Source organism: Rhinolophus ferrumequinum, chromosome 3, assembly GCF_004115265.2.
Source record: "Rhinolophus ferrumequinum isolate MPI-CBG mRhiFer1 chromosome 3, mRhiFer1_v1.p, whole genome shotgun sequence".
NCBI lineage: Eukaryota > Metazoa > Chordata > Mammalia > Chiroptera > Rhinolophidae > Rhinolophus > Rhinolophus ferrumequinum.
In genome coordinates this window covers 11,746,940-11,770,752 of record NC_046286.1, presented here as the reverse complement: position 1 = coordinate 11,770,752, position 23,813 = coordinate 11,746,940, and the positions used below count along the sequence as shown (strand labels likewise).

Here is a 23,813-nt window from a genome sequence, read left to right as displayed (position 1 = left end):
GGAGGGCTTCGTGGATGAGGAGCAATTAATCTGGGGTTTAAATGATAACTAGGGATTTGCAGGCAACGATGAGGACCCCAGGAGACTGAGAGCAAGACCAAGAGCATAGCTGTGGAGGCCTTCGAGGATGTGGGAATGAATCCCAAGCAGCTGCAGTGGTTCATGATGGGTGGGGGAAAGAGGTGTAGTCGAATCACCCGGGGGCTTTTTCAAACTACTTACCCAGCCCTGGAATCTCCAAATAACCCTTCCAAGGATCCCCGCTGCAAGGAGCCCATTTGCTTATGAGTGAGTGAGGTCCTCAGGTACACTGGGGTGGGGAAAAGATGAGAACCACTAGTTGGAACCCAGGGTTTGTGGAGTGGGTGGGGAATAGGATGGCAGGAGCTGCAGAGGGAACAGTTTATGAAAGGTCTCGAATGCCACATGAAGATGTTTGGATTTCATCCTCTGGACCAATGGAGGGATTCTGAGCAGGGAGGTGACCTGCTCTGAGATGCATTTTCAAAAGAACACACAGACGTCAGATTAGGAGAATGAAATGAGGCAGAGGCCAGGGAAGTATCTGGTGATAATGGCAGGGTCTGTATGTCTGTCTATCTGGGTAAGAAACAGTGAGGATTGAAGTAGGGCAGAGCTTAGAAGGTGGCAGGAAGGGAGGAACTCAGGAAGTACCTGGCCAAACTGGGTGACAAGCTGGGTGTGCGGGTGATGATGAGGTGACTGGAAAGACCGTGATGTATAACTGGCTGTGAGTCCTTGGGCAAGTCACATAGCCTCTCTGTGCCTCAATTTCCTCATCTGTAAAATGGAGGTGACAATAACAGCACCTATGTCATTGGGTCATTGTGAAAAGTACGGAAATGAGTCAAAAGACAGAAAATGCAGAAAGAGTATCTAGTATAGTGAATGCTGGGGAAGTAGCAGCTGTTATTATGGTTAAGACTGGGAGTATTGGGGGTGGGAGAAAGAAGGCATGTAAGGTGCTGATGGCCAGTGGATGGATAAACTCTAAGTCTCCCCCAACACGTTCTCTTTTGTATTCTTGTCATTGTTTTAACTTTTTTACATTGTAAGATACACGCAACATATTTACACCACTTTTAAATGTACCATTCAGTGACATTAAGTAACTTTTCCTTTTTAACCCATCCTAATGTGCAAAAAGTTGCAGAAATAGCTCCAAGAATTCCCTGGAGCCTTTGCTCAGATACATCACATTTGGCCACATTGGCTTTATTTGTTCCCTCCCTTGGAATACACACAATGTTTTTTTCTGACCCACTGAAAAGTTGAGACATCATGCCCCTTTCCTCCTAAATACTTCAGTGTGTTACCCAAGAACAGACATCTCTGCACAATGATCAAGTTCAGGAATGTAATACTGATACGATACTGTTATCTGATATACTTAATATACTGGGGGCGCCAAAAAATGTGTACAAGTGGGCACTTTGGTCAACGTTGCTCAAGCAGTAGTTCGCCGTCATCAGAAGTGTCTGGATGCTGATGGGAACCACTTTGAGCACCTCTTGTCATTGCAGAAGTCAAACGTGACTTGGATGCATCTTTTGTTGTCGATATACATTGAGTATTACAACTTGAATAGTTTTCCTTTCTTCAAATGTGTCTACATTTTTTTTGGCACCTCTGTATATTCAATTACTGCCAATTGTCCCATTATTGTCCTTCATGGCACACGCCACCCCCATCCCAGGATTCAACCCAGGATTATGCATTACCTTTAGGTGTCACCTCCAAGCCCTCTTCTGAATGAGGTTTTTCCTTGGTTCTCCGAGGCTAAGAGAGGCGGGTCAGGAAATCCAGCATCCGTGGAGATGGATGATGTCTAAACCTGTACATTTGCGCACTGACATATGTCACCATCCAAGCAGTGCCCTTGATGCCAGCTGCCTGGGTCCTGTGATGAACGAGGGCAGCTCACTTTCTGGGCCTGTTTTTCTAGGACTGAGGTTAACGTGCATTTGTATTTTCCTTCTCTGAATACACACAGTGACAGGGCCGGCTGAGTGAGCCACCAGAGCCCCTGTGGGTATAAGGGGGACAGACCAGGGCCAGCTGGAGCTTGGAGAGGAGGCGCTGTGTTCAGTGCTGGGAGCTCCTGAAGGGATGAGGCTGGACTTGGGGACCTGCCTCAAGGGTGGTGGACGATGGAGTGCTACAACACCTCACGCACTGTGGTGAGCTGGAGGGTCTGTCCTGGGACCCCGTATGTGTGGGGACCTGAAAAGCCTATGCTCTGCCTGGGCAGCTTCCCCAAGGCCTCTTAGGAGACAGCGTTCTACCCTGTGGTCTTGGCAGTCTAATTCGTTTCCAGGGTTCTTTAGGAGGAAAGCGTAGCTGGGCCTCCAGCCCATCAAGTCCGTCTGTCTTCCTGCTCATAACATAATTATACTTAAGCACTCGGGGTGACCCGGAAGGTGCTTCCAGAGTTCCAGGCAGCTTAGCTTTAATTATTCAGTGTTTTCGCCTTTGTGGGGGAGAGGATTGGAAGACATAATCCTTCAACTAGCACTGATTTCCTGGGTTAGGAATATTATCTCATTTGATTCTCATAATGGTCCTGCAAAGTAGGCAATGTTATCTCCATTTTGTAACTGAAGAAAATGACTGTCAGTGATTTGTAGAAAAGGTAATTCGGGAGGCCTAAGTTTGCACCCTAGCTCTGTTAAGGGATTTGAAATAATATAGGTGAAGCTCTCAGGATAGTGCTGGCACACAGTAGGTGCATAAATGAGTTTTACATCACTGTCCCCATCCCCCATCGCCACTGCTCATCCAAAGTCACACCACTGGCCAAATTGAAAGCATGAATTTTGATGCGAAGTGCCCAAGTCTTTCTGCTTCATAAATATGTTCCAAAGAGTCATCAGAGATCTCAGCCTGGCTTTTGGAGGTCTGGCTTCCATCTCATCAAAATCAGAGTGTACGTACTCAGTGGGTGTTATTAGATAATCAGTGACGTGTGTGTGAATGTGTGTATGCACATATGCTGGATCTCAGAACATCTTGGGAGACACCCCTCAGATGGGCCGGCCCCCATACCTGCCCCTGCTTCAGAATCACCGGGTTTGAGAGATGTTGAGAACAGATGTGTGTTGGCCATGTAAGCAAGTAGAGGCAGAAAAAGAGACTCGGTGGCAGCTCAAGGCCAGTCCAGCTGCAGAATTTTTTAAGCACAAAAAGATGTGTTGTTTGTTGCCCGCAAATGACCAGAGTAATTCTGAGATTACCCTTGGGATCCTAGGGTCTCGTGGATATTTCTGAAGTATCTACCTTGAATCCCCCTTCTTGTATTAGGCTGGTACAAAAGTAGTTGCGGTTTTTGCAATTATTTTGAACCTTTTAAACCGCAGTTACTTTTGCGCCAGCCTAATGTATTAATCCATTAAGCCCAGAGGGTAATGCCATCACCGGCAAGCAGAGTGGTGTTTAGAGCACAGCGCAAGGGGTATGACTGTTAGAAATGGAGGATGGGACGAGGGGCACAGCCGGACCCACACCCAGCATCAGGGATGAACAGGAACCATATGAGTGGGTTGGAAGGATGGGGGAGGGAGTTGGTCAGCTAGAGTGCAGGATGAGTATAAAAGGTGAGTGGGAAATACAACTTGGCGGGCAAGTGCGAGGCCAGGCTGCTGAGGGCCTTGAAAGCAACCATGAAATACTCTATAGTCTTCAAAGGACAGGTGTGTGGACTTTGTTGACTTATGGAAATGTGTATTTGGAGAAAAAATAGAATGCAAAATAGTCTGTACAAACCGACAGCTGTATAAACACATTATGGTCTGTTAGGATTGCAGATCAGAAGGGCGTCTGCGGTGCTGTCAAAAGCCCGGTTCCCCCCTTTTTATTTATTTTTCTGTAAATACTTGAGGAAAATGAAGAGAGAGCAGGAGGCCAGGCAGAGGGGTTTAGCTTTTAACTTGTGGACGCCCCTGGGTGTCATGGCGGGTTTGTTTGTTCTGTTTTGTTTTAATTGAGATATAATCCATACGCAGTTGATTCTCATTATTTGTGGACTCTATATATGAAAATTGTCCTACTCACTAACATGTATTTATTACCCCAAAATCAATACTCAAGATGCTTTGGACATGCGCAGAGGGGTGAAAATTTTCAGCCACTCCATGCACATTCCCAGCTGAGGTCAAATAAGACGACACGTGGCTTCTTGTGTCAGCTTTCATACTGTAAATAAGTGTACTTTTCTATTATATTCAGGACCACCCTTTTGTTATTCTGCACTTTTTGTTGGTGATTTCACTGTTTAAAACGGCCCCCAAGAGTAGTGCTGAAGTGCTATCTAATAGTCCTAAGTGCAGAAAGGCTGTGTTGTGCCCTGGAGAGAAAATATGTGTGTTAGATAAGCTTCTTTCAGGCACGAGTTATTACTTTTGTGCCAACCTAATATATTTATTAATCCATGAGTTCAATGTCAATGAGTCCACGACATATATTAAGGTGTCTTTAAATAGAAACACACATAAAACAAGGTTATTTCTTGATCAGTTGTCGAAAATGTTGTGACCTTTAAAGAAAAAAAAAAAAAGAAAGAAAAAATGTTGTGACCAAGGTTTGCAGGAACCTATCCCTGTATTTCCATCAGGGTGTTGATTCAGTTTTTGCTTCTTTGGTATCGGAGCAAACTTACAAACCACAACTACCTCAAATAACAAACCTTGACTGTATGATAAAATTCACCTTTGATATGAGCCCTTTTTTAAATTTTAGTGTACTCACAAAAGGTTGTGCACCCATCACCATCGCTGAAGATTTTTGAGCAGGAAAATGGCCTCACACAGCAGCAATTTAAGAATCACCTGTCTGGTGGCGGGATAGCTCAGTTGGTTAGAGCACGGTGCTCTTAGCAGCAAGGTTTCTGGTTTGATCCTCACATGGGCCACTGTGAGCTGCGCCCTCCACAACTAGATTGAAACAACTGCTTGCCTTGGAGCTGATGGGTCCTGGAAAAACACACTTAAATAAATTTTTTAAAAGTTAAAGAACAAAAAAAAAGTCACCTGTCTGTCTTTTCCTGTTCCCTGATCTCTCTGCTCCCTTTCAGAATGCCCAGGAGAACCATGGGCTTGCTGTGCCCACCCCCTCTGTCCCAGAAGACTTTGCAGACAAAGAAGTGACAGGTAAGAGGACCCTGGGCTTGGGGCATGTCCATCTTTCTTTCCTCCTTCGGCCCAAGTACCTGGCCCACTTCCCTAACTGGTGAGAAAACCCGAGTCCCCAGGCCCCTTGGCTACTGGCTGCAGTGGTTGTTGAGGAGAGCCAGGGTTGGGTAAGACCGACTTCCAGACGGGGAAGGATGGTGTGGGGCCAGAATAGGGCCGCATGAAGTGGTAGAAAGAACCCTGGAGTCACACAGACCTGGCTTTGAATCCCAGCTCCCCTGTGCATTAGCTTTGCTTTACTGGGCAAATCACTTAACCTCTGTATATTCAAATGAGCAACGGGAAAGACAATTCCAGTTCTCGAGGAGTAAAAGAAGTACTGGATGGGACATAAGTCACTTCTTTTTCTTTTTTTAAACACTTTTTACAATTTTTTTGTTGGGGAATATTGGGGAACAGTGTGTTTCTCCAGGGCCCATCAGCTCCAAGTCGTTGTCCTTCAATCTAGTTGTGGAGGGCGCAGCTCAGCTCCAACTCCAGTTGCCATTTTCAATCATAAGTCACTTCTTATCACAGCTGTTGCTTAAAATCTGCCAGTGACTTCCCATGTCACTCAAAGGAAAGTTTCTTGCCAGGACTGCTGGAATCTGGCCTCACCTGGGCTCATCGCCTGCTTTCTTCCCTGGCTTGCACTCACTCCTCCAACCACCCCGCTGTCCTCTCCTGCAGCTCCTTCAATACCCAGGCACCACTGGGTCTTTGCACTGCAGTTCCCTCTGCCCACACTGCTTTTCCCTTAGATACATGTACAACTCTCTCCCTGACTCCTTTCCTCTTTTCTCAAACGTCACCTTTTCTGAGAGGGCTTCTTTCACTACCCTATTCAAATCACACCTCCAGCACCCCTCCTGGATTTTTCTTTCCCTTTATTAACCATCCTCTGATGTGGTAATAATTTACTAAGGTATTGTGTTTATGGTCTGTCTCATTGTCCCATTAAGACAAAAGCTCCAGGCGAGCCAATATTTTGACTAATTTTTGTTTTGTTTTGTTTTTTACTGCTATATCCCAGCTCTGAACACTTGGGTGGTCAATGAATGTTAGTTTTCCCCTCCTCGCTCATCTGTTCTTTGTTTTGAAGTTAGACAGCTGGGAAGAGCCTTACAGAGCTGCAAACTCCCTAGTTACGCTCTGTGCTAGAAACTGAGAGGAGGGGATGCGAAGGACAGGTACCCCTAAGAGAGAAGCAACAGGGTATCCCAGCCACCTGTAGACTCCAGGGAGTGGGGCTGGGGAATGGGTCCGAGAAGGGAGAGTTGTGAGCCGCGGGGCCTAGAGGTTCTCTGCATCTCTTTAGTGACAGGTTGTCTGGATCACCTTCTTTCTACACACCTCATTCCATCCTGCAGTCGACAATCTATTCCAGAAGTTCTCTGTGAGATGGACAACTACTAGGTTCTTGGTAGACTCAGGGTCTTTAAAAAGCAGGAGTTGCTCATAGAAACTTCCTCAGCGAGAAGGCCAGGCCCCTGCGCCTGATCCATGACTTCCTGTCGCTCTCTCACTTTCCCTGTCTGTCTTACACAGTCTGAAACATCAAGCACAGGTGGTAGTAATCAGTGTTTCTCATCCATTAAGAGCATACTATGGGCCTTGCACCATGATTATGCCATTTACATGTATTTACATGAATTCTCTTATTTAATCCTCACAACAGCTTTATGAAGTATGCACTGACATTATGCCCATTTTACAGATGATAAAACTGAGGCTCAGCAAGGTTAGCTAGTATGTCCAAGGTCGTAAATCTAGTGAATGGTAGAGCTGGGATTTGAACCCTGGTCTTTCTGGCTTTGTACCAGTCAAGGCCCCTGTAAGAAACAGAAGGTGCCCTCAAAGGAGGTAACTGAAGAGAATTCAGTAAAGAATGATATACCAGAGTGTGAGCAAGGCAGAGAAGGGTAGAATGTGATTTTCAGGAGTAAATGGAGAATATTCAGTACAAACTCCAGAGGCTGGGCCAGGGATAGGCCGAGAACCTTCCCTAGATGGAAGAGGGCCACTTCCAGGACAGCTCAGAGACTGGAGACATTGCCGCTCCCTCCCACTTGGTGTTCAGGAGAAGAAGCATGACCCTGACCAGTTCCTCTTTTGCTTGCCCACCCGACCTTGCCCTGGGCACACAGAGATTGGCAAGGCTGGTTGACCTCACTGGCCTCCTCATATTTGCCTCTCCCTCCTTCCAGGTACCAGCTCATTAGTCAACGGCAACCTCCGATTGTACAGCTCTGTGGGTGACCTGAGGCCTGCGCACTATGGCCAGGACCCACTCATTCCCCCCCCTCCCCCAGGTCCCGCCCCAGGGCCACCCACAGGACCACCCCCAGACACTTCACAATCTCAAGGGGAGTCCCGACCACCACCTCCACCTACCAAGGCTTCCCCACCACCTCCCCTGCTACTGGAACCCCCACCCCCGCCCAACATGGCCCCACCTCCACCCCCAGTACTGGGGGCCCTATCTCCCCCATCCACACCCACCCCTCCAGATTTCATTCCCCCTGCCCCGCCCTTGGCCTTCCTAGCCCCACCCCCACCCCCAATGCCAGCCCCAGCACCCCCAGCTCCAGTGTCTCCTCATAGAACGAAGACTTACCTCTTTCCCCCTGGGAATGTCACTAAGTGGAAATCAGAGGTAGCACTGAATGGCAGACAGCCAGAAGCCCCCAGAACCAGCCCCCCCAGCAGCCCTGCTGAACCAAAGGGGAGCCCCCTGGGACCCAAACCAGAGCCCCACCTCACTTTCCCCCGTTCATTCAAAGTGCCTCCCCCAACGCCAGTCAGGACTTCGTCCATCCCAGTTCAGGAAACACAAGGGGCTCCTCCAGAGGAAGAAGGGGCCACCAAGAAGGCCCCCAGTCGACTCCCTTTGCCTCCCACCTTCCAGGTCCGCCCCGCATCCCAGGTCTACCCAGATAGGGCCCCGGAACCAGATCGCCCTGGGGAGCTCAGGACGGTGGCACCTGCCAGTCCAAGGCTGGGCCAGTCCCAGTCCTGGACAAATGAACAAGCTGAGACTCCACTCCCAGCCTCTCCCCTGCCCCTTCCCACAGCCCCGCTCCCTCCCCCAGCACCTCCACTCCCTCCCCCAGCACCCCCCTTTCCCCCAGCTGCCCCTCCTTTGCCCTCTGCTGAGAAGGCAGCCCCTCCACCTGCTAGGTTTACGAAAAGCCCCAAATCCAGCTCTCCTGCTCCCAAACCCAAACCCAACCTCCCCAGCCCAGAGGACACAACCTCTTCAGAGCCTGTGGACTGGCGGGATCCCAGCCAGATGGCAAAGCTGCGGAGCGAGCTGGCAGCCTACCTCTTTGGCTCCAAGAGAGAGGACCGATGCACTAGTCACAGGCCGGGCCCAAGAGTGGCCTCTCAGGAAAAGGAGGGCAAGAAAGGCCCCTGCCTGCCAGAGAAGGAGGCTCCCCCGAGCCTGCCAGAGAAGGCGATACCACCAAGTGATCCTGAGAAGAGTCCCTGTCCGGAGAGAGGGGCCGCCGCCAGCCTGACCCTGCCCCCTGTGGACTACATCCCCCAAGACTCTCCAACTCCCAGTGTCCAGCAGATCCGGAATGAACTGGAGGCCCGGCTTTCCTCATCAGCAGGGAAGGAGGCCAAGCCCAGCATAGGGTCTCTGCCTCCCAAACCTCGGCTAGAAGGAGGAAGAGTCTTTGAAAACAGGGCTGATAATGGCCAATCCTCCAAGCCTGTGGCCAAGAATCTGCCGCCACTATCCACCACCCCTCTGCCAACCACGCCACTCCAATCCAAGGCCACGCCTGGGCCTGCCACACCACCCAAGGCCACGCCTGGGCCTGCCACACCACCCAAGGCCACGCCTGGGCCTGCCACACCACCCAAGGCCACGCCTGGGCCAGCCATAACATCCACAACCTCAACTCGGCCTACATCGTCTCACCTGATAGCAGAGAAGAACCTACTCCCGGCTGAGCGGTGGAAGAAACCAGAACCCCAAGAACATGCAGTGCCTTCCCAGACAGAGGCAGAAGGGTGCCCCTCAGAGGCCAGTAAGCCCCAGACACAGGGAGCCCTCTCATCTCCAGCCCTCCCACCAAAGATATCCCTTGTCAGAGAGGAGGGGACATTTCTCTACAAACCCCATCACAGCCAGAACAGCCTCAGCCGAGAGATTGCTGTGGTGATACCCACCATGGTCAGAGGAGATGCTGCAGGGTCACAAGAGCCTACGGAGGCGAAGGGGCTCCAGGGGCTGCCAGCCAAACCCCCGGCCTCAGCCCAGCCTGCTGACGAACTCCTCAGGCATCCGGTGACTGGGGAGGTTGTGGAGCAGGGCTCCCCCATGGCCCTGCTCCTTGCAGCTAGGCAGAGGGCGCAGAAGGGGAGGGCTGGAGGGCCTGGCGTGGGTCGGTCCTCCCTGCCAGGGAGTCTTCGTGACCATGGCAGCCAGCACCAGGCAGGCTCTGACAGCATCTTCCTCAAGGAGGGCCGGCCCAACTCCTTCACTGTGGTGCCTAAGTTACCCATGGAGGCTGAGAAGGACCTGCAGCTGGCCTCGTCAGCACAGCCCACTGTCCCCAGTCCCTGGAAGCCCCAGCGGGGCAGAGACCCAGAGGGCACAGAGCCAATCCGAGGGCACAACTGGACCAAGGAGCTCCAGGCCCCTGTGGCCTGGGAAAGACCAGCATCCTCCAACCTTCCCCAGGACCGCCTGCTGCCCAAGTCCTTCTCATCCCATTCTTCTCCTTCCTACAAGAGGGAGGAGGAAGAGGAGAAAGAGTTCAGCTTCGAGGTCATCCCACCGCCTCCAGAGTTCAGCAATGACCCTGAGCCCCCCGCCCCGGCCCTTCAGTATTTGGGCCGCCGGCGCTCCCCTCCCCGGAACAAGTTCTCAGACTTGGGGCAGCCCCTGCACGCGGGCCCCGCGGCCCCGGCAGCGCCTCGCGGCTTCTCGCGCCCTCCGGCGGGTGCGCACTACGCGGGGACCGGAGGCCTGGAGCGCTTCTCCCGCGGGGGCAGCTCGCTCATCAAGAAGCGCCTGTACGTCGGGGAACCCCACCGCAACCCCGGGCTGTCCCGCGCTGGCAACGGCCGCAGCCTGAGCTCCCCCAACTGCTTCGGGCCGCAGCCCGGAGGGCCCTTCGGAGTGCCCGGAGGCCCGGAGATGCGGCGCGTCAACTCGGCGGGTCGCGCGCCCCCCGGCGGCCTGAGCGCGCGGAGGATGTCCCTGGAGAGCCCGGCCCGCGGAGAGGCCAAGTACAAAGCTCCTGGTGGCGACCATGGCTTCACCCCCGCTACCAGCAGGTGAGCTGGGGATGAGGGCAATGGAGGGACGCCGGGGTAGGCAGCCAGGGGAAGTGGAGGCCCTGCCCTCGGACCAGGTCTCAGCTGTCCGGCAGTGCGACACATGTGGGGCTCTCCCCTCTGGCTTTCGGGGCCTAGAGAAAGTGGGGGGAGGCGCACTTTACCTGCAGAGGGTGCTTCCCTTACCTGCTTTCTCATCTCCCTTAATCTCTCTTGTTCTGGCTTTCCCTATCCTCCTGCTCCCCCCAGCAACTCCCCGTCTTCTTGCTCCTCTCTCCCAGCCCCTGGAGTCCCAGGGCTTCAGGCTAAGTGTGGGGAGATCTGAGTGGTCATTGGGTACCGGGATTTCCCACCGATACAGAAGGATCCAGAGACAGGCTGAGTGAAGCGTTCTGAGTAAAAGGCATTATGCGTGTACTCTGATTGGCAGGGCCTAGACAGGACGGGGAGCCCTGTGTCTGGTGAATCAATACTGGTGGACTGGGGTCCCACCTGAGGTTGATAAGCCGGGGGCTTGTGGGACAGAAACCAGAGCGCTGAGCCGTGTCCTGGAGGCGATGGGAGGGGCTGTTGGTTAACCCGCTACAAATATTCACCTCTCCTCTCTTCTGCTTCCCACCAGGTCACCCCACAGCACCCCCTACTATGGAAGCCCCATCAACACATTCACCGTGAGGCCTGGAACCCGCCATCCCATCTCCTATGCGTACTCAGGGGCCCATCGGAATGCCCTGTCCTGAGCCCAGGGTTCTCTCAGCTCTACCTGAGGGTGTCAGATCCAGGCCCTTGTTTTTGTGGGGGTGGGAGGGGTGCAGCAGGAGTTAGGCAGCCTGACTCGGGCGCAGAGGAGTCTTTGTTGTCGGAAGACAGACAAATGGACGATGAGTAAGAAGCAGCAGCCCTGGCGGGGCTTCTGTTTCTGGGTGTGCTGTGGACTGTACACAGCACAGATGGGGGTGGGAGGGGGAAGGAGGGAGGAGAGGAGGAGCCTTTAGGACCTGGAGCCTGAGTTTCTGCTGTCTGGTACTATTTGCTTTAGCAAGGCTTATTTAAAGCAGTTTTACAAGCATGGCCTACTGAGCAGGTTCTGAAAGCAAGGGGTGGGGAACCCATCTTGGGGTGGCTGTGATTGCCTGTGAGGCCCTCACGAAAAGGGGATGTAGGGTGCTATAGGGTGATCTCTGTAGCCTCCACCAGTCCACCAGTTGCCACTCCAAGGTGATTCCTGGGACTCCTAGCATGGAAACCACGGGAGGTGGAGCCAGGAATGCGTCTGCACATGTGGAGAAGGTACCAGAACAGAATGCTTTGCATTCATTGGCCAAGGGCTGGGATGGGGGTTGATGGTTCATTTGGCCCTGGCCCGGGCCTTTAGCTGCAGGGAAGCCTAAAGAGAGAAGTCTTGGCAAGTTTGGAGAGAGAGATAGAGGATTAATGCTTGCTTTTCTACTTAGACCTAGGCAGCCACTGGGGATTGGGCTCAAGGAGCCAGAAGGCCTGGGGCTCGACACCAAAAGTCTTACATAGCCAGGTCCTGTAGGGGATTTGGAGAGGGGCATCATTCCCTACCAACCCTCCCAATTCTGATCCTACAGGTCCCCAGTATTATTGAGACCTTAAAATGTGTAGCCAAGATAGATGCTGGAAGGCCTTGGAGAGTGGGAGGCAGCAGAGATGGGAAATGACATCTGAGAGATGTTTGCTGCCAACAGGGAATATGTTTTTGGAAAGCCAAGAGTGGTAGAACTGGGCCAGTTCAGAGCAGGGGACCGATCCGTAGGGTGGCCATTCATCTTTGCCTGCACAGTTCCGGTTTATGCCTGTTTCCCAGGGAATTTAGACCCCCTTCCACTTGCAAAAAAAAGTCATGGTTTGGGTGATATATGGTCACCAAACATATCAGTAAACAGTATTCCTTGGCCTACCTTCCTTGCCTTCAAGTCCTGGGCCAAATTCCTGGGACCAGGCCAAGGCAAGCTGCCTGGGTGAGGAGGGAGGGTACTACGTGCCCACCTCGGAGGAGGGCAGCCAGGAAACAGTTCCCTTTGGGAGCAAGATGTTGGACCTTTATGATTTGTGGTAATCTTGGTAACCTATCACAAAGGTACCCATTTGTGGGGACAGCAGGTGAGCCACTTCAGGGAGAGTGAAGGGTGGACAGGCTCCCTGATGGGCAGGAACTGGTTACCTGTGTTCAAGAAGCGAAACCCACTTCAGCTCCAGCACTGGCTCTATGTATATGTGTGTATTTTCCCTGTACAATGTTTTATAAAAGAGTTCACTAACTTATCTGCTGTATTAAGGGCTTGAGGGGTGAGGTGTGTGCTCCCAGCTGTAGATTGCTCTGGGGTGGGCAGGGAAGGACTGGCTCTCATTTGGCGTGGGAAATAAACAGGCTGGTTTGGAGCCTCCAGCTCTGTGGCTGCAGACTGAATGACTTGGACCTACTGGGGTGTAGTGAGAGCTTGGGAGAGCTCAGTGGGGAGAGGCTGAGCACAGGGTGGTGACTGAAGTGGTGAGCCATTTTGCTGGGCCCACGCTTTCTCTTCTGATCCTCCCCTTCTCCAAATCCCTCAAGGGGAAGGAGTCTGGTGATAACAAACTGTGCCCTTAGGCAAGTCTCTTTGACTCGCTGAACCTCAGTTTCTTCTTCTGTACACCAGGCATGATAATCATACCTACCTCATAAGGCTGTTGTGAAGACTAGAGACGGTCATGCATTCATTTAACAAGTATTTGAGTGACTACTAGACAGCAGGCGCTATGCTTAGCACAGACACACAGTGACGTGACTGCTGCCCATGGCAAGATTATAGTCCAGTGGAGGAGAGAGAGGAGATGGAAAGAACACACAGAAACAGAAATTATAATAAGTGGGAGGAAGGAAAGGAACAGGAAATGTGAGAATAACTGGAGGATGAAGGAGAGACGCGACTTTACGTTAAGCAGGTAGTTAGAGAAGGCCTCTTGAAGTGGTAACATTTATGTTGATTTAGGCAAAGCATCCAGCACATGTCTGGCACTCAGTAGTTGCTCAATAAATTGCATCTTTGGGTGACGACTACCTTACATTTGTGTGTGGCCTTTCACAGTTTCCCATGAAGCTTTCACGTGTGATATTCAACTTCTCCAGAAGAGGAAACAGGGAACCAGAAAAGTCTTCTCAAAATGGCGTCAGAGAGAGGGTCGTGTTCCCTCCTTTGAGTCCTTTTCGGGGCGGGGGAGGTTCGTGGGAAAAGGAGACTGGGAGGTTTACTTACTGATTTAGCCACTGTGCCTCCAGGAAGAGCCTCCGAGGCCTCTTCCATCCTGGGCCTTCCTCGTTCTCCTGTCCCGCTGTCCCCCACCTCCACCGTGATGTCCTCATCCTGGTAACAGAGTGAGGACGGGGCCCCTACGCCCAGTAGGACTTGGGCTCTACCTTTGCTGCCCTCCCCTCCCTGATGTCTCCTACCTCTTCCTTGCCCTCCCCTAACATGAGAGGGGCAGCAGGGAGTAACGGAGCGTGTGGCGGTCAGGGCTCCAGGTCTGGCTCTGCCTCCGACAAGCTGTAGGAGCTTGGGTCTCAGCTCCCTCATCTCAAAAGTGACAGGGAAGGACTCGTGCTGTGTGTGTGTCTTACACTTTGTTGGGTCCCAGACCTCTTGAAGAGCTATGGGTCTTCACCCCAGAAAGATGCCAGCACGTGCGTTTTAGCCATCACTTCAGGCATTCCACCGATACTCCCAAAGTTGGGCTCCATGGACCTCGCATTGAAACGTGGTGCAACGGTGGTTGTGATAACCGCCGACCTTTGACCTTGATAGCTTGGAAAGTACACTCGTTCGCTCCTTTATTCACCACAATCCTCTAAAACGCATGGGCCTCGTAATACCCCTCATTCCATGTTGTTGATGAGAAAATTAAGGCTCCAAGAAGAGAAGTAAGTTGCTCAGACTAGCTCTTTGTTTTCAACGAGGAGGCTGAGCAGCCGCCCCAGCAGACGCAGAGATGCAGAGCTTTGGGAAGACCCCGGCGGGCAAGACCATCGCATTCGAGGTCCAGCCCAGGGACACTACTGAGAATGTCAGAGCTAAAATCCAAGACAAGGAGGGCATCCCACCTGACCAGCGGCGTCTGAGTTTTGCGGGCTAGTAGCTGGAGGACGGCAGCACTCTCTCAGGCGATAACCTCCAGAAAGCGTCCACTCTGCGTTTGGTGCTTCGTCTGTGGGGCTGCGGCAGCATGGAGCCTTCCCTCTGCCAGCTCGCCCAGAAGTACAACTGTGACAAGACGATCTGCCGCAAGTGTTACGCCTGCCCGCATCCCCGTGCTGCCAACTGCCGTGAGAAGGGTGGCCCCACCAACAATCCACGCCCCGAGAAGGTCAAGTAAGGCCCCTCCATCACCACCTCCTCGCCCTGGCATCCTGCTCAAATCCCTTGGCCCTGGGGCTTCATTAAAGTTTCCCTTTCGTTGACTGGAGCAGGAGGGAAAAAAATTTGCTCAGCACAGCCCACCTGACTCCAAATCTGCATACTTCATCCCGCGGCCGCCCTCCTAGCTGTGTGCATTCTCACCCATTCATCCGGCTCTCCCCATCACACCACACCCCTCAAACTTTATCTTCCTATCAGACTAGGGTTAGGGGAACTGGAAGGAGGACGGTAAAGCCAATAGAAAAGGTTAATGAGTGTGGCTGGTGCAGGTGTTGCTGGATCAGGTGGGCCACACCTTGGTTTCTGGAGCCGCCCTGGGCGTGGCCCAGGTCCCCAGTGGCCAGCACCCCACCTCTCTGGTGAGGCCCAGCCCAGCCCCACACGGGCAGGTCCGGGGCAGGCTGTGCGGGAAGTCTGGTCCTGCAGTCAGCAATGTGCGGAGGGCTCTGTCCTCCCAAATGGAGCACAGCTTTCCTCAGCCTCTACTTATTGAAGCGGAGAGGCGTCCTCTCACCACTGGTGAGGCTTGAGCTCCCTTTTGTGGAAGCTGTAGGATGGAGGGGTGAGGCAGAGTCTGCCTCACTGCTGAGCTGTCAGGCAGGCCTGCCCCTGCCTGCTCACCCCACCACCTGCCTACCCCCCAATAGCCTGTGGCCGCTTTCATCTCTGCAGCTCAAAGGCAGTACCGGCGTCCCCTCATTAGTCAGCTGTCCCGGATGGGTGGCCACGGATGCTGGGCTGAGAACCTGGGCCACCTCCCTCCGAAGCCCCAGGGAAGGCTGCAGACGGGCGTTGGGGCCTCTGGAGACATTTTTGGCCAAGAAGGTGCACTTCTGGGGGAGGTGCGAAGACCAAGGCACTGCGTTATGCATGCTTTCTCATTTACAGGGATAATCCTGTGCTCCCCTGGCCAGTTCTCAGAGCCCGGGAGCGTCACAGATGAGCCTCTCCTCCCTCGCCTCCTGCAGAATTGTTCTCTGAGCTTCTTCAGCATGAGCTCTGATCCTCTCCTCTGTTTTCCAGGCTGGCTCCCTTCCTCCACCCAGGTGTCTCAGCACCACCCTCTGTCTCCATTCTTCTTCTATAATTTCTTCTCCAGAAGACTGAGTTTCAACCCCCTTCGCTCCTGAGCTCCGCATTTCTAACTTGAACGTCCCCCCTAAACATTTCCAGGTGGATGCCTGGCCAGCCACTCAAATTCAGCCTCTCCAGAAGGCATCATTCTTCCCTTAGTTCCTTCACACACAATTGTGAGACCAAAGACTCACTCCTGCCTCACCACCTCTGCCCCCCCCCCCCCCCCGCTTCCTCAAGGACCAGCTTAGATCAGAGCCCCTGCAGGAAGCCCTCCCCAGCCCTGCAATGCTCAGAAGCCCTCCCTCCACACCTCTGCACCCACTTCCCCTCACCGCTGCTTCCTCCTCCTCCTTCAGGCTCAGCTCAGACATCCGTCACCCCCTAGGCCACATCAGCTCCTGTTAAGGGCTCCCTCCTATTGGGGTTACTCGCTCCATACCCCCACAGCTTATAAACTCCACAACATAAGGCCTGCCTGGCATTCATCCACGTACCCCCAGCATATAGTTGCTGCTCCTGGCACAGAAGGTACTGAACGTATGTTTGTTGAGTGAATACATGTTAGCATTTAATCAAATACTGTCAAGCACTATTTAGGTTTCCACGCAGGAGAGCAGGTGACCACATGGGACACCGTTAGCTTAGCACTGTGGGTGGCCCTTCTTGCTGGCCTGTAACGAGGTCACCAAGGCTGTCCTCAGCCCTGTGACCAGGGTGGGAGCCACGTGCATGGGCGGGGCAGAGGGAGGAGGGCTGCCATTTGCTGGTTTGTTTATCCTACAGTGTCCGACACAAACGCTCAGTAAAAGGTACCTGTTGTCGCTGACACAAACATACACATTGCTGTTGTCTTTTGGTGACTTCTCTTGGCCATTTAAAGCTGCCCTTGACATTGTCTTTAACCTGATTTCTCCAGGGAGAGTGGAGTGAAGAGAGGACATCTGTGTAACCTGCCCTCATGTCCAGCGCTGCTGGCCTTGCTCATGAGTCCAGTCCTGAGTCCGTTTTGTGTGTGCATTGCGGGGCCTCGCTGTAACCAGCAGGTGGCGCTCTGCCCACAGGTGTCTGACCTCTAGCCCAGCAGGTGGAGTTCAGGTTCAGATTCAGATTCAGCTGAGGTTGGCACCGCTCCCCTCCCATGATCCAGGCGCAGAGCTAAGCACTGTCGGTACACCAGTGGTTCTCAGATTTGAGCATCAGAAGCACTGGAGCCCTTGTCAAAACAGATTCCTGGGGCGGCCAGTTAGCTCAGTTGGTTAGAGCGCAGTGCTCTTAACTTTGCCGGTTCAATCCCCACATGGGCCACGGTGAACTACACCCTCCACAACTAGATTGAAACAACTACTTGACTTGGAGCTGATGGGTTCTGGAAAAACACATGTAAATAAATAAAAGTTAAAAACAAAACAAAAAAACAAAACACCAGATTCCTGGGACTTGGTCTCAGAGTTCCTGCATCAATGGGTTTGGGGTGGGGACTGAGAATTCACATTTCTAACAAGTTCCCAGGTGGGACTGCCAGTCCTGATTTCCCGGGGACCACACTTGGAGAACTGCTGCTGTGCAGTATCCCATTTAATCCCACCATGCCCTCCAGGTAGGCAGCACCACTCCAGCTTACCAGAAACTAAGTCCTGATAGGCCAGGTGACCTTTCCTAGCCTACAGGGCTGGAGCAGGGTAAGGAGCAGAACTGCATGGCAGCTGCCTGCCCTCTGCCTCAAGGACAGCATGGCTGGGGTGGTATGACAGTGCCTCTCTGTATTCTGCCTGCCCACCCTTGCGGGGGACGGACGGGGCAATAAGTAGAGAGAGCAGGCTTGGAATAAGCGGGATGCTGGGATGGGGGCACCGGGGCACTGTTAGGCTGGGAGTAATTCCTCAGGTGTCTACAGTGTTTTAAAGGCACTTTTGCTTCTGTTTCCATCTTGCCTCATAACACTGGCCAATAAGCACTCAAGCCATGGACAGTGTGTCACCACCCTGACCCTCCTCCCTTTTCAGGACTGAAGCTCTCTGTCATGTGGGGTGGCACGCGGGGTCCCTGCTCCCGCTTCCCACATGAAAATGCAGGACATGGTGAGGCCAAAAAGGAACACCCAGGGAGCCATAGATAGGGGAGTCACACCACTGTAGTCTCGCTGGTGGCTGGGCTAGAGACACAGGAAGCAGGAGCCACTATCCACAACCTGCCGCCCGCTTCTCTGCCAACCAACCTCACTTGCTAACTGCAATCCACCTCTTACTAGCCCAGCCACCATCTTCTTGCTAGCCCCCATTTGCTGCTAGCGTAGCCACGGCAGTTATATTAGTGGCCAGTGGCTCACTGGTTACAGCTGACGACCAACTAGCCACAGCTGATGGCCATGCAATCACAGTTGATGGCCACTTACTACCTGAGCCAGCACCTTTCTATGTGAGGCCGAGAGCCTGGAAACTGCTTTCTGGGGCTCTGTCCCCACACTCTCACTCCCCCAGAGGCCTGGAGACTGCTGTCAGCTGAATCCATCCCTGGGAACTGTCCTTTCCACCAGAGAGCCACCTCACCCAAGGGCTCCCTGAGGGCAACCCACATTCTCAGACAGGTCCCGCCCCCACACCGCACAACTCTGAAGGGTCATCAAAGGTCCAGGGCTGCCATGGCCTCTGTTGCAAACAGCAGGCAGCCCAGCAGTATGCTCCCTCTGCCCCTCCCTTGCCCCCCTGCCCCCACAGGTGTGCCTCCTGAAGGCACTCCCTAATAAACTTCCTGCACACAAATCTGTCTCCCAGGGAACCTCTCTTGCAACAGCGTGTCAGGTTCCAGGCACTGTTCTGAGCATTTACGTGGATACTATTATTTTGTGTCATTCTCCCAACAGCCCCAGGAGGTAGATATTTTTGTTATCTTCAGTTTATGGATGAGAAAGGGAGGAACAGAAAGGCTAAGTAACTTGCTGTGGGGACAGAGCCAGCAGTACAGTTTCCAGGCTCTCGGCCTCACGTGGAAAGGTGCTGGATCAGGTAGTAAATGGCCATCAAGTGTGATTGGATGGCCATCAGCTGTGGCTAGTTAGCCGTCAGCTGTAACCAGTGAGCCATTGGCCACTAATATGACTGCCGTGGCTACGCTAGCAGCAAATGGGGGCTAGCAAGAAGGTGGTGGCTGGCAAGTGCGGATTGCAGTTAGGACGGCGGGTTGCAGACAGTGTGGCTCCAGTTTCCTGTGTCTCCAACCCAGCTGCCAGGAAGACTATAGTGGTATGACCCCCCTATCTATGGCTCCGTGCGTGTTCCTTTTTGGACTCACCATGTCCTGCGTTCTTATGTGGGGAGCGGGACCAGAGACCCCGCAGGCCGCCCCGCATGACACTTGCCCAAGGTCACAGAGATAGCAAGAGGCAGAGCCAGGCAAGTGGTCAGACTCCTGAGCTCTAAAGTACATATTATACGACACTGTCTTCTAGAACATTCCTATGGTCTAGCCTCAGGGAAATTAAACAAAGAAGACAGCTTAAGATATATTCTGATTTGAGGGGGGAAAAAATCGCTGCTGCTCCCAATTCTTTCCCACCAGCCTCTTGCTGGCACCTGAGCATGGAGCCCTGGTGCTTCATTTTTAGCTCAGTTGTTCTCATCCAGGGGCAATGTCCGGAGGTTTTTGGTTGTCAGACCTGGAGAGAGCCTAAGAGCATTTAGGGATGCTACTAAATGTCCTACAATGCACAGGGCAGCCACACACACAAATCCAGCTGGAAATGTCAGGTTGAAATACCCTGCAATCTAAGTCAAAGCCCGGTGTCCCTGAAGTCCCAATGTGATGGCTACTTGGGAGTAGGCTTTGGTGAAGGTGGTCAAAGATACTTGAACCTGGGGGTGGAGAGAGGGTTTGGAAGGCAATCTTCCTACTTCACAATCCTTGAAGAACAAGTATTGCCCCAATTGAACAAGTGAGGAAACTGGAGCACCAAGAAGTTACATGAGTTGCAAGAAGAGAAACACCTGATGGTACTGGAGACTTACTCTTTCCCTCTTTCATAAGCTAGCAACACGTCAGCTCAGCAGGCCCAAGCAGGTTCAAGGAGAGATCACAAGGCTACAAGCCCCCACATGATCCGCTCATCCCTCACCTCTGACCTTATTCCTGCCACTCTGTCCCTTACCATTCCATGCTGGCCACACTGTACTCCTTAACACACTAAGCCCACTCCTGCCTCAGGGCCTTTGCACTTGCTGTTCCTGAATCACTGAATACTCTTTTCCAGCTACCTGGTCTCAATCCAAACGCTACGCTCTTGAAGAGGCTGGGCCTCCCTAGCTACACCATAAATGGGCAATATCCTTCCTCCCCGCAATTCTCATTACCTTGCTTTATTTTTTTCCCTCAGCATTTATCACCATCTGATGTACAATATATTTATTTGTTTAGCCCTGACCCTCTTCTTTATCACCCCAAATTGATTTATTTAATGTCTGTTTTCCACTGGTCCTGATTTTCAATTTTATATATTTTTATCATTTATTGGTTTTGTGATAAGCTGCCTTTAATCCACTGTAGAATAAAAAGAAATACAAAAAAAAAAAACACGGAGGGGGCCGGGAACTAGCTTGTGATTACATGGTCAGTCACAGAGCCATTCATTACACTAATCCTTCTAATATTTTTCTATCAAGATTTCCAAACTGCAAAGTGGAACAAACAAACATCCTGTCCTACCTCCTCAAGTTTTAGGAGAGAAACCTGAAACTGTCACTAAAAAAGCAAAATGTCCTTGAGGCCATACTGTTTATGGACATTTCTCACTTTATTTCCTAATATATTTACACTTATTCAACTAGAAAACGTTTTCCTCAAAGTGTTTCATTACAAATAATTCCACCAACAAGGTACCCAATGTGAAAAGCTGGGGCTGGGCCACGCTGAAGATCTGGGGGCCCCAGGGCTCCCTTCCCTATGCTGCCCCACACTGCCCCCGCCTCCAGGGAGACGCACGGTGGGCGGTACCCAGCAGCTCTGTGCCCTTAGTTGGCCTTAGTTTCCTGAGAGGATGCTGTTTGTTACTTCTTAGTTCCCACCAGGCTGAATGTAACAATGCGCTTTCTTTCTGAATATGGTTGGATGGAAGAAGCCAGGATGTGGAAGAAACACGATGGTGGTAAAAGCAGGACTGAGGGGCTCAATGGCTGGACAGAGGCTTCCACAGGGTGTGGGCTCCTGAGGCACTGTCAGGGCTTGTGGGCAGTTGAGGGAGGGGGGCCTCAAGGGTAGCAACAGGTCCTGCAGGACCCAGAGCTGAGGCCTGCTCAGGCGTGGCTGCCTTCTGTGAGGTAGAAATCTCTGCAGTGAAGGGGTGTAGGCTATTTCTGGGGCTTTCCTGGGGCCGGGAAGGCGCCCAGGTAAACTTCCAAAAGAGAGCAGAGCTACAAGCTCATCGATGCCAACATCTGAAACAAAGGCCTAAACAGCCTTCCACCTTCACCCTTTCTTCCCCCTTCCCCTTCGGCAGCTACGAAACAGTGCAGGGGCAGGCCCTGATGCTCCTAACACTTCCTGTCCCTGTGTGTCACTTTCACTCTCAGGGTTTGTGCCAGGTCCATCACCCAGCACCTGCCCACTTGTCAGGTGACCACATCTCTGGAGGAGGGAGGCCAGTCACGTGGGAATGATGTCAACACGAGCCATGAGTGTCTCACTTATCATCTCTAATACCACATCTCTCAATAATACCTGTGAGGTGTTAGGCCCTTTCCTAGATAAGGAATGTGAGAGTCTGAGCAGTTCAGTCACTTGCAGCCAGTAAAGTGCAGGACAGGCGACCAGCCACAGACCTGCTGGGCTATAAAGGTGGTCACGATTCCACCCCATCACAGCACGCAGCATGTAGAGGCAGGAAGGTGGGAAGAATCTCAGGGGAAGGAAAAGCACACCTGGGGAAATCAACCAAGAAAACCTGCAGATACAGAACATGGCGTTTTGTATGCCACCACCTGTGTAACGACGATGAAAGATCATGGACCTGTGTGCTTTTATGTTCATAAAATAGCTTTGAAGGGACACGCAGGAGACCGGTACTAGTGGTGGTCTCTGGGGTAGGGAATGGAGAGGCCGAAGACACAGCATGAGAAGGAAGACTGCATTTTTACTGTTTATCCTTTTGCAGCTTTTGAATTTTAAACTGTGTCCATTTCTGATATTATTTCTGAATTATTTCTGATTTTAAATATAATATTTAAAATCGTACTTGGCACATAGTGAGTGCTATATAAACATAAGCTAATATTATTATTTGTTAAAAATCACATAAAATTATTTCAAGGGAGAAGAGACCGTGGGAGACAAGGGAGAGCAGAGCTGGGGGTTGTGGGTGGGAGTGGGTCTGACCTAGTCCGGGTCAATGGGTTGAATACGGCTGTGTGTAGCCAGACCCTGTGAGGACAAGCTACTGTGGACAGGGGTCCTGGGTGCTTCCAAGAGCTCGGGAAGCATGCAGGTCTCCCTCACATAAGCGGGGGAAACACTCTCTGACAAGATCCCAGAGTTTCCAGAGCATTCTATGAAACCAGAGGATGACTTCAGGTGAGGCCAAGAGACCTGGTGTATTCGAGCTCTGCAGTAAGGGCCTCTGACAGGAAGGACAATGTATTTCAGAGGACATGGCAGGACATACCTTGAACTCCTCCAGGACAGGGTCCACGTCCTCTGGGTTGGCTGAATGGACCTTCAAGAGGATCCTAGCACCCACCTGGGTGATCAAGACAGGGCCCAGGCCCAGATACAGCTGTCTCTGACAAGCATGGCGGACAGTGTCCTGCACCAGGAGGAAGGCTTGGGTTGGCCTGGTGGCTCCAGGGGCTGGAGTGCCGTGCTCCTAACACCAAGGTTGCTGGTTCGATTCCCACATGGGCCAGTGAGCTGCACCCTCTACAGCTAAGATTGTGAACAACAGCTCTCCCTGGAGCTGGGCTGCCTGGAGCTGGGCTGCCATGAGCAGCCGGGGGTCGGTGTGAGCTGCCACAGGCTGCTGTGTGCTACCGTGAGTGGATGACCCACTACCTCAGCCGGGAGGAGCGCAAGGCTCATGATACCAGCATGGGCCAGGGAGCTGGGTCCTACACAACTAGACTGAGAAACAACAGCTTGAACCGGAGTTGGGGTTGGGGGAGGCAGAAGAAGGGGGGAAAAAAGACTTGGACTTGTTTACTTGCGTGTCTTTTTCGACCTTTGTTGTTGTTCTTCTGGAGACCAGCCAACTGCGGAGCACGTGGGAGCTTCGGACACTGTCTGATAATTCTCCAGAATGTATCTGGCCTGAGGAACGTGAGTGAGCGGGAAGAAAACTGCTCTGCTAAATCGATTTGGATTTTCAAAGAAGGATGCCCCAGGGAGAGGGGCAGCCTCTGGCACTGAAGAGCGGATAACGCAGACAGGGGGAGGGGCAGCTGTGATGACTTACATGGCGAGTGTTCCCCGGGCCACCCCTGAGAATGCAGTGTCAGAAGGAATGCTCACGTTGCACGCGTGCACGCACAGCAGGACAATCCCTGAATTGAGAGGCCCGGCAGGTGCCCCCAGCACGTCAGGGACAGTGGAGAAAGCCGTGTTCCAGAGAACACCTCAGCAGGGTTATGGTGCTGGGAACGCTGGGTTTTACATCACACCACAGTAAAGCTTGTCTCAGTCATAATAACAGTAACACAAACTCCAGCTTTTCTAAAATACCGCTTTTCACTTATCAGATTGGCAAAAGATGGAAACTTGGATCACAGACTGTGTTGCCCAGGGTACGGAAACGGGCTCTTTTCCCTGGAGGTTCAGCCCCGATGGAGGGCATTGGGCAATAGCTGCCAAAATATAAAAT

The 23,813-nt window shown here is 52.3% G+C and overlaps 2 protein-coding genes across 5 annotated transcripts in view; both read left to right on the top strand.

The window, feature by feature from the left end:
• Positions 1-11,389, top strand: part of C3H6orf132 (chromosome 3 C6orf132 homolog) — a 30,417-nt gene extending 19,028 nt beyond the window's left edge. The window contains exons 3-6 of one of the 4 annotated variants that reach the window (XM_033100661.1): positions 5,090-5,165; positions 7,394-9,030; positions 9,061-10,481; positions 11,104-11,389. In XM_033100661.1, coding sequence (XP_032956552.1) covers positions 5,090-5,165; positions 7,394-9,030; positions 9,061-10,481; positions 11,104-11,221 — 3,252 coding nt within the window. In that variant the 3' untranslated portion in view covers positions 11,222-11,389. Of the gene's footprint in view, positions 1-5,089; positions 5,166-7,393; positions 10,482-11,103 lie in introns of all 4 variants that reach the window. The other 3 variants (XM_033100653.1, XM_033100643.1, XM_033100669.1) reach the window with 3 other exon arrangements.
• Positions 11,390-13,672: 2,283 nt separating this feature from the next.
• LOC117019171 (ubiquitin-like) lies at positions 13,673-16,194 on the top strand. The gene is given in 1 exon segment (XM_033100684.1): positions 13,673-16,194. A coding segment is annotated over 1 exon segment (384 nt). The 5' UTR covers positions 13,673-14,471; the 3' UTR covers positions 14,856-16,194.
• Positions 16,195-23,813: the final 7,619 nt, after the last annotated feature.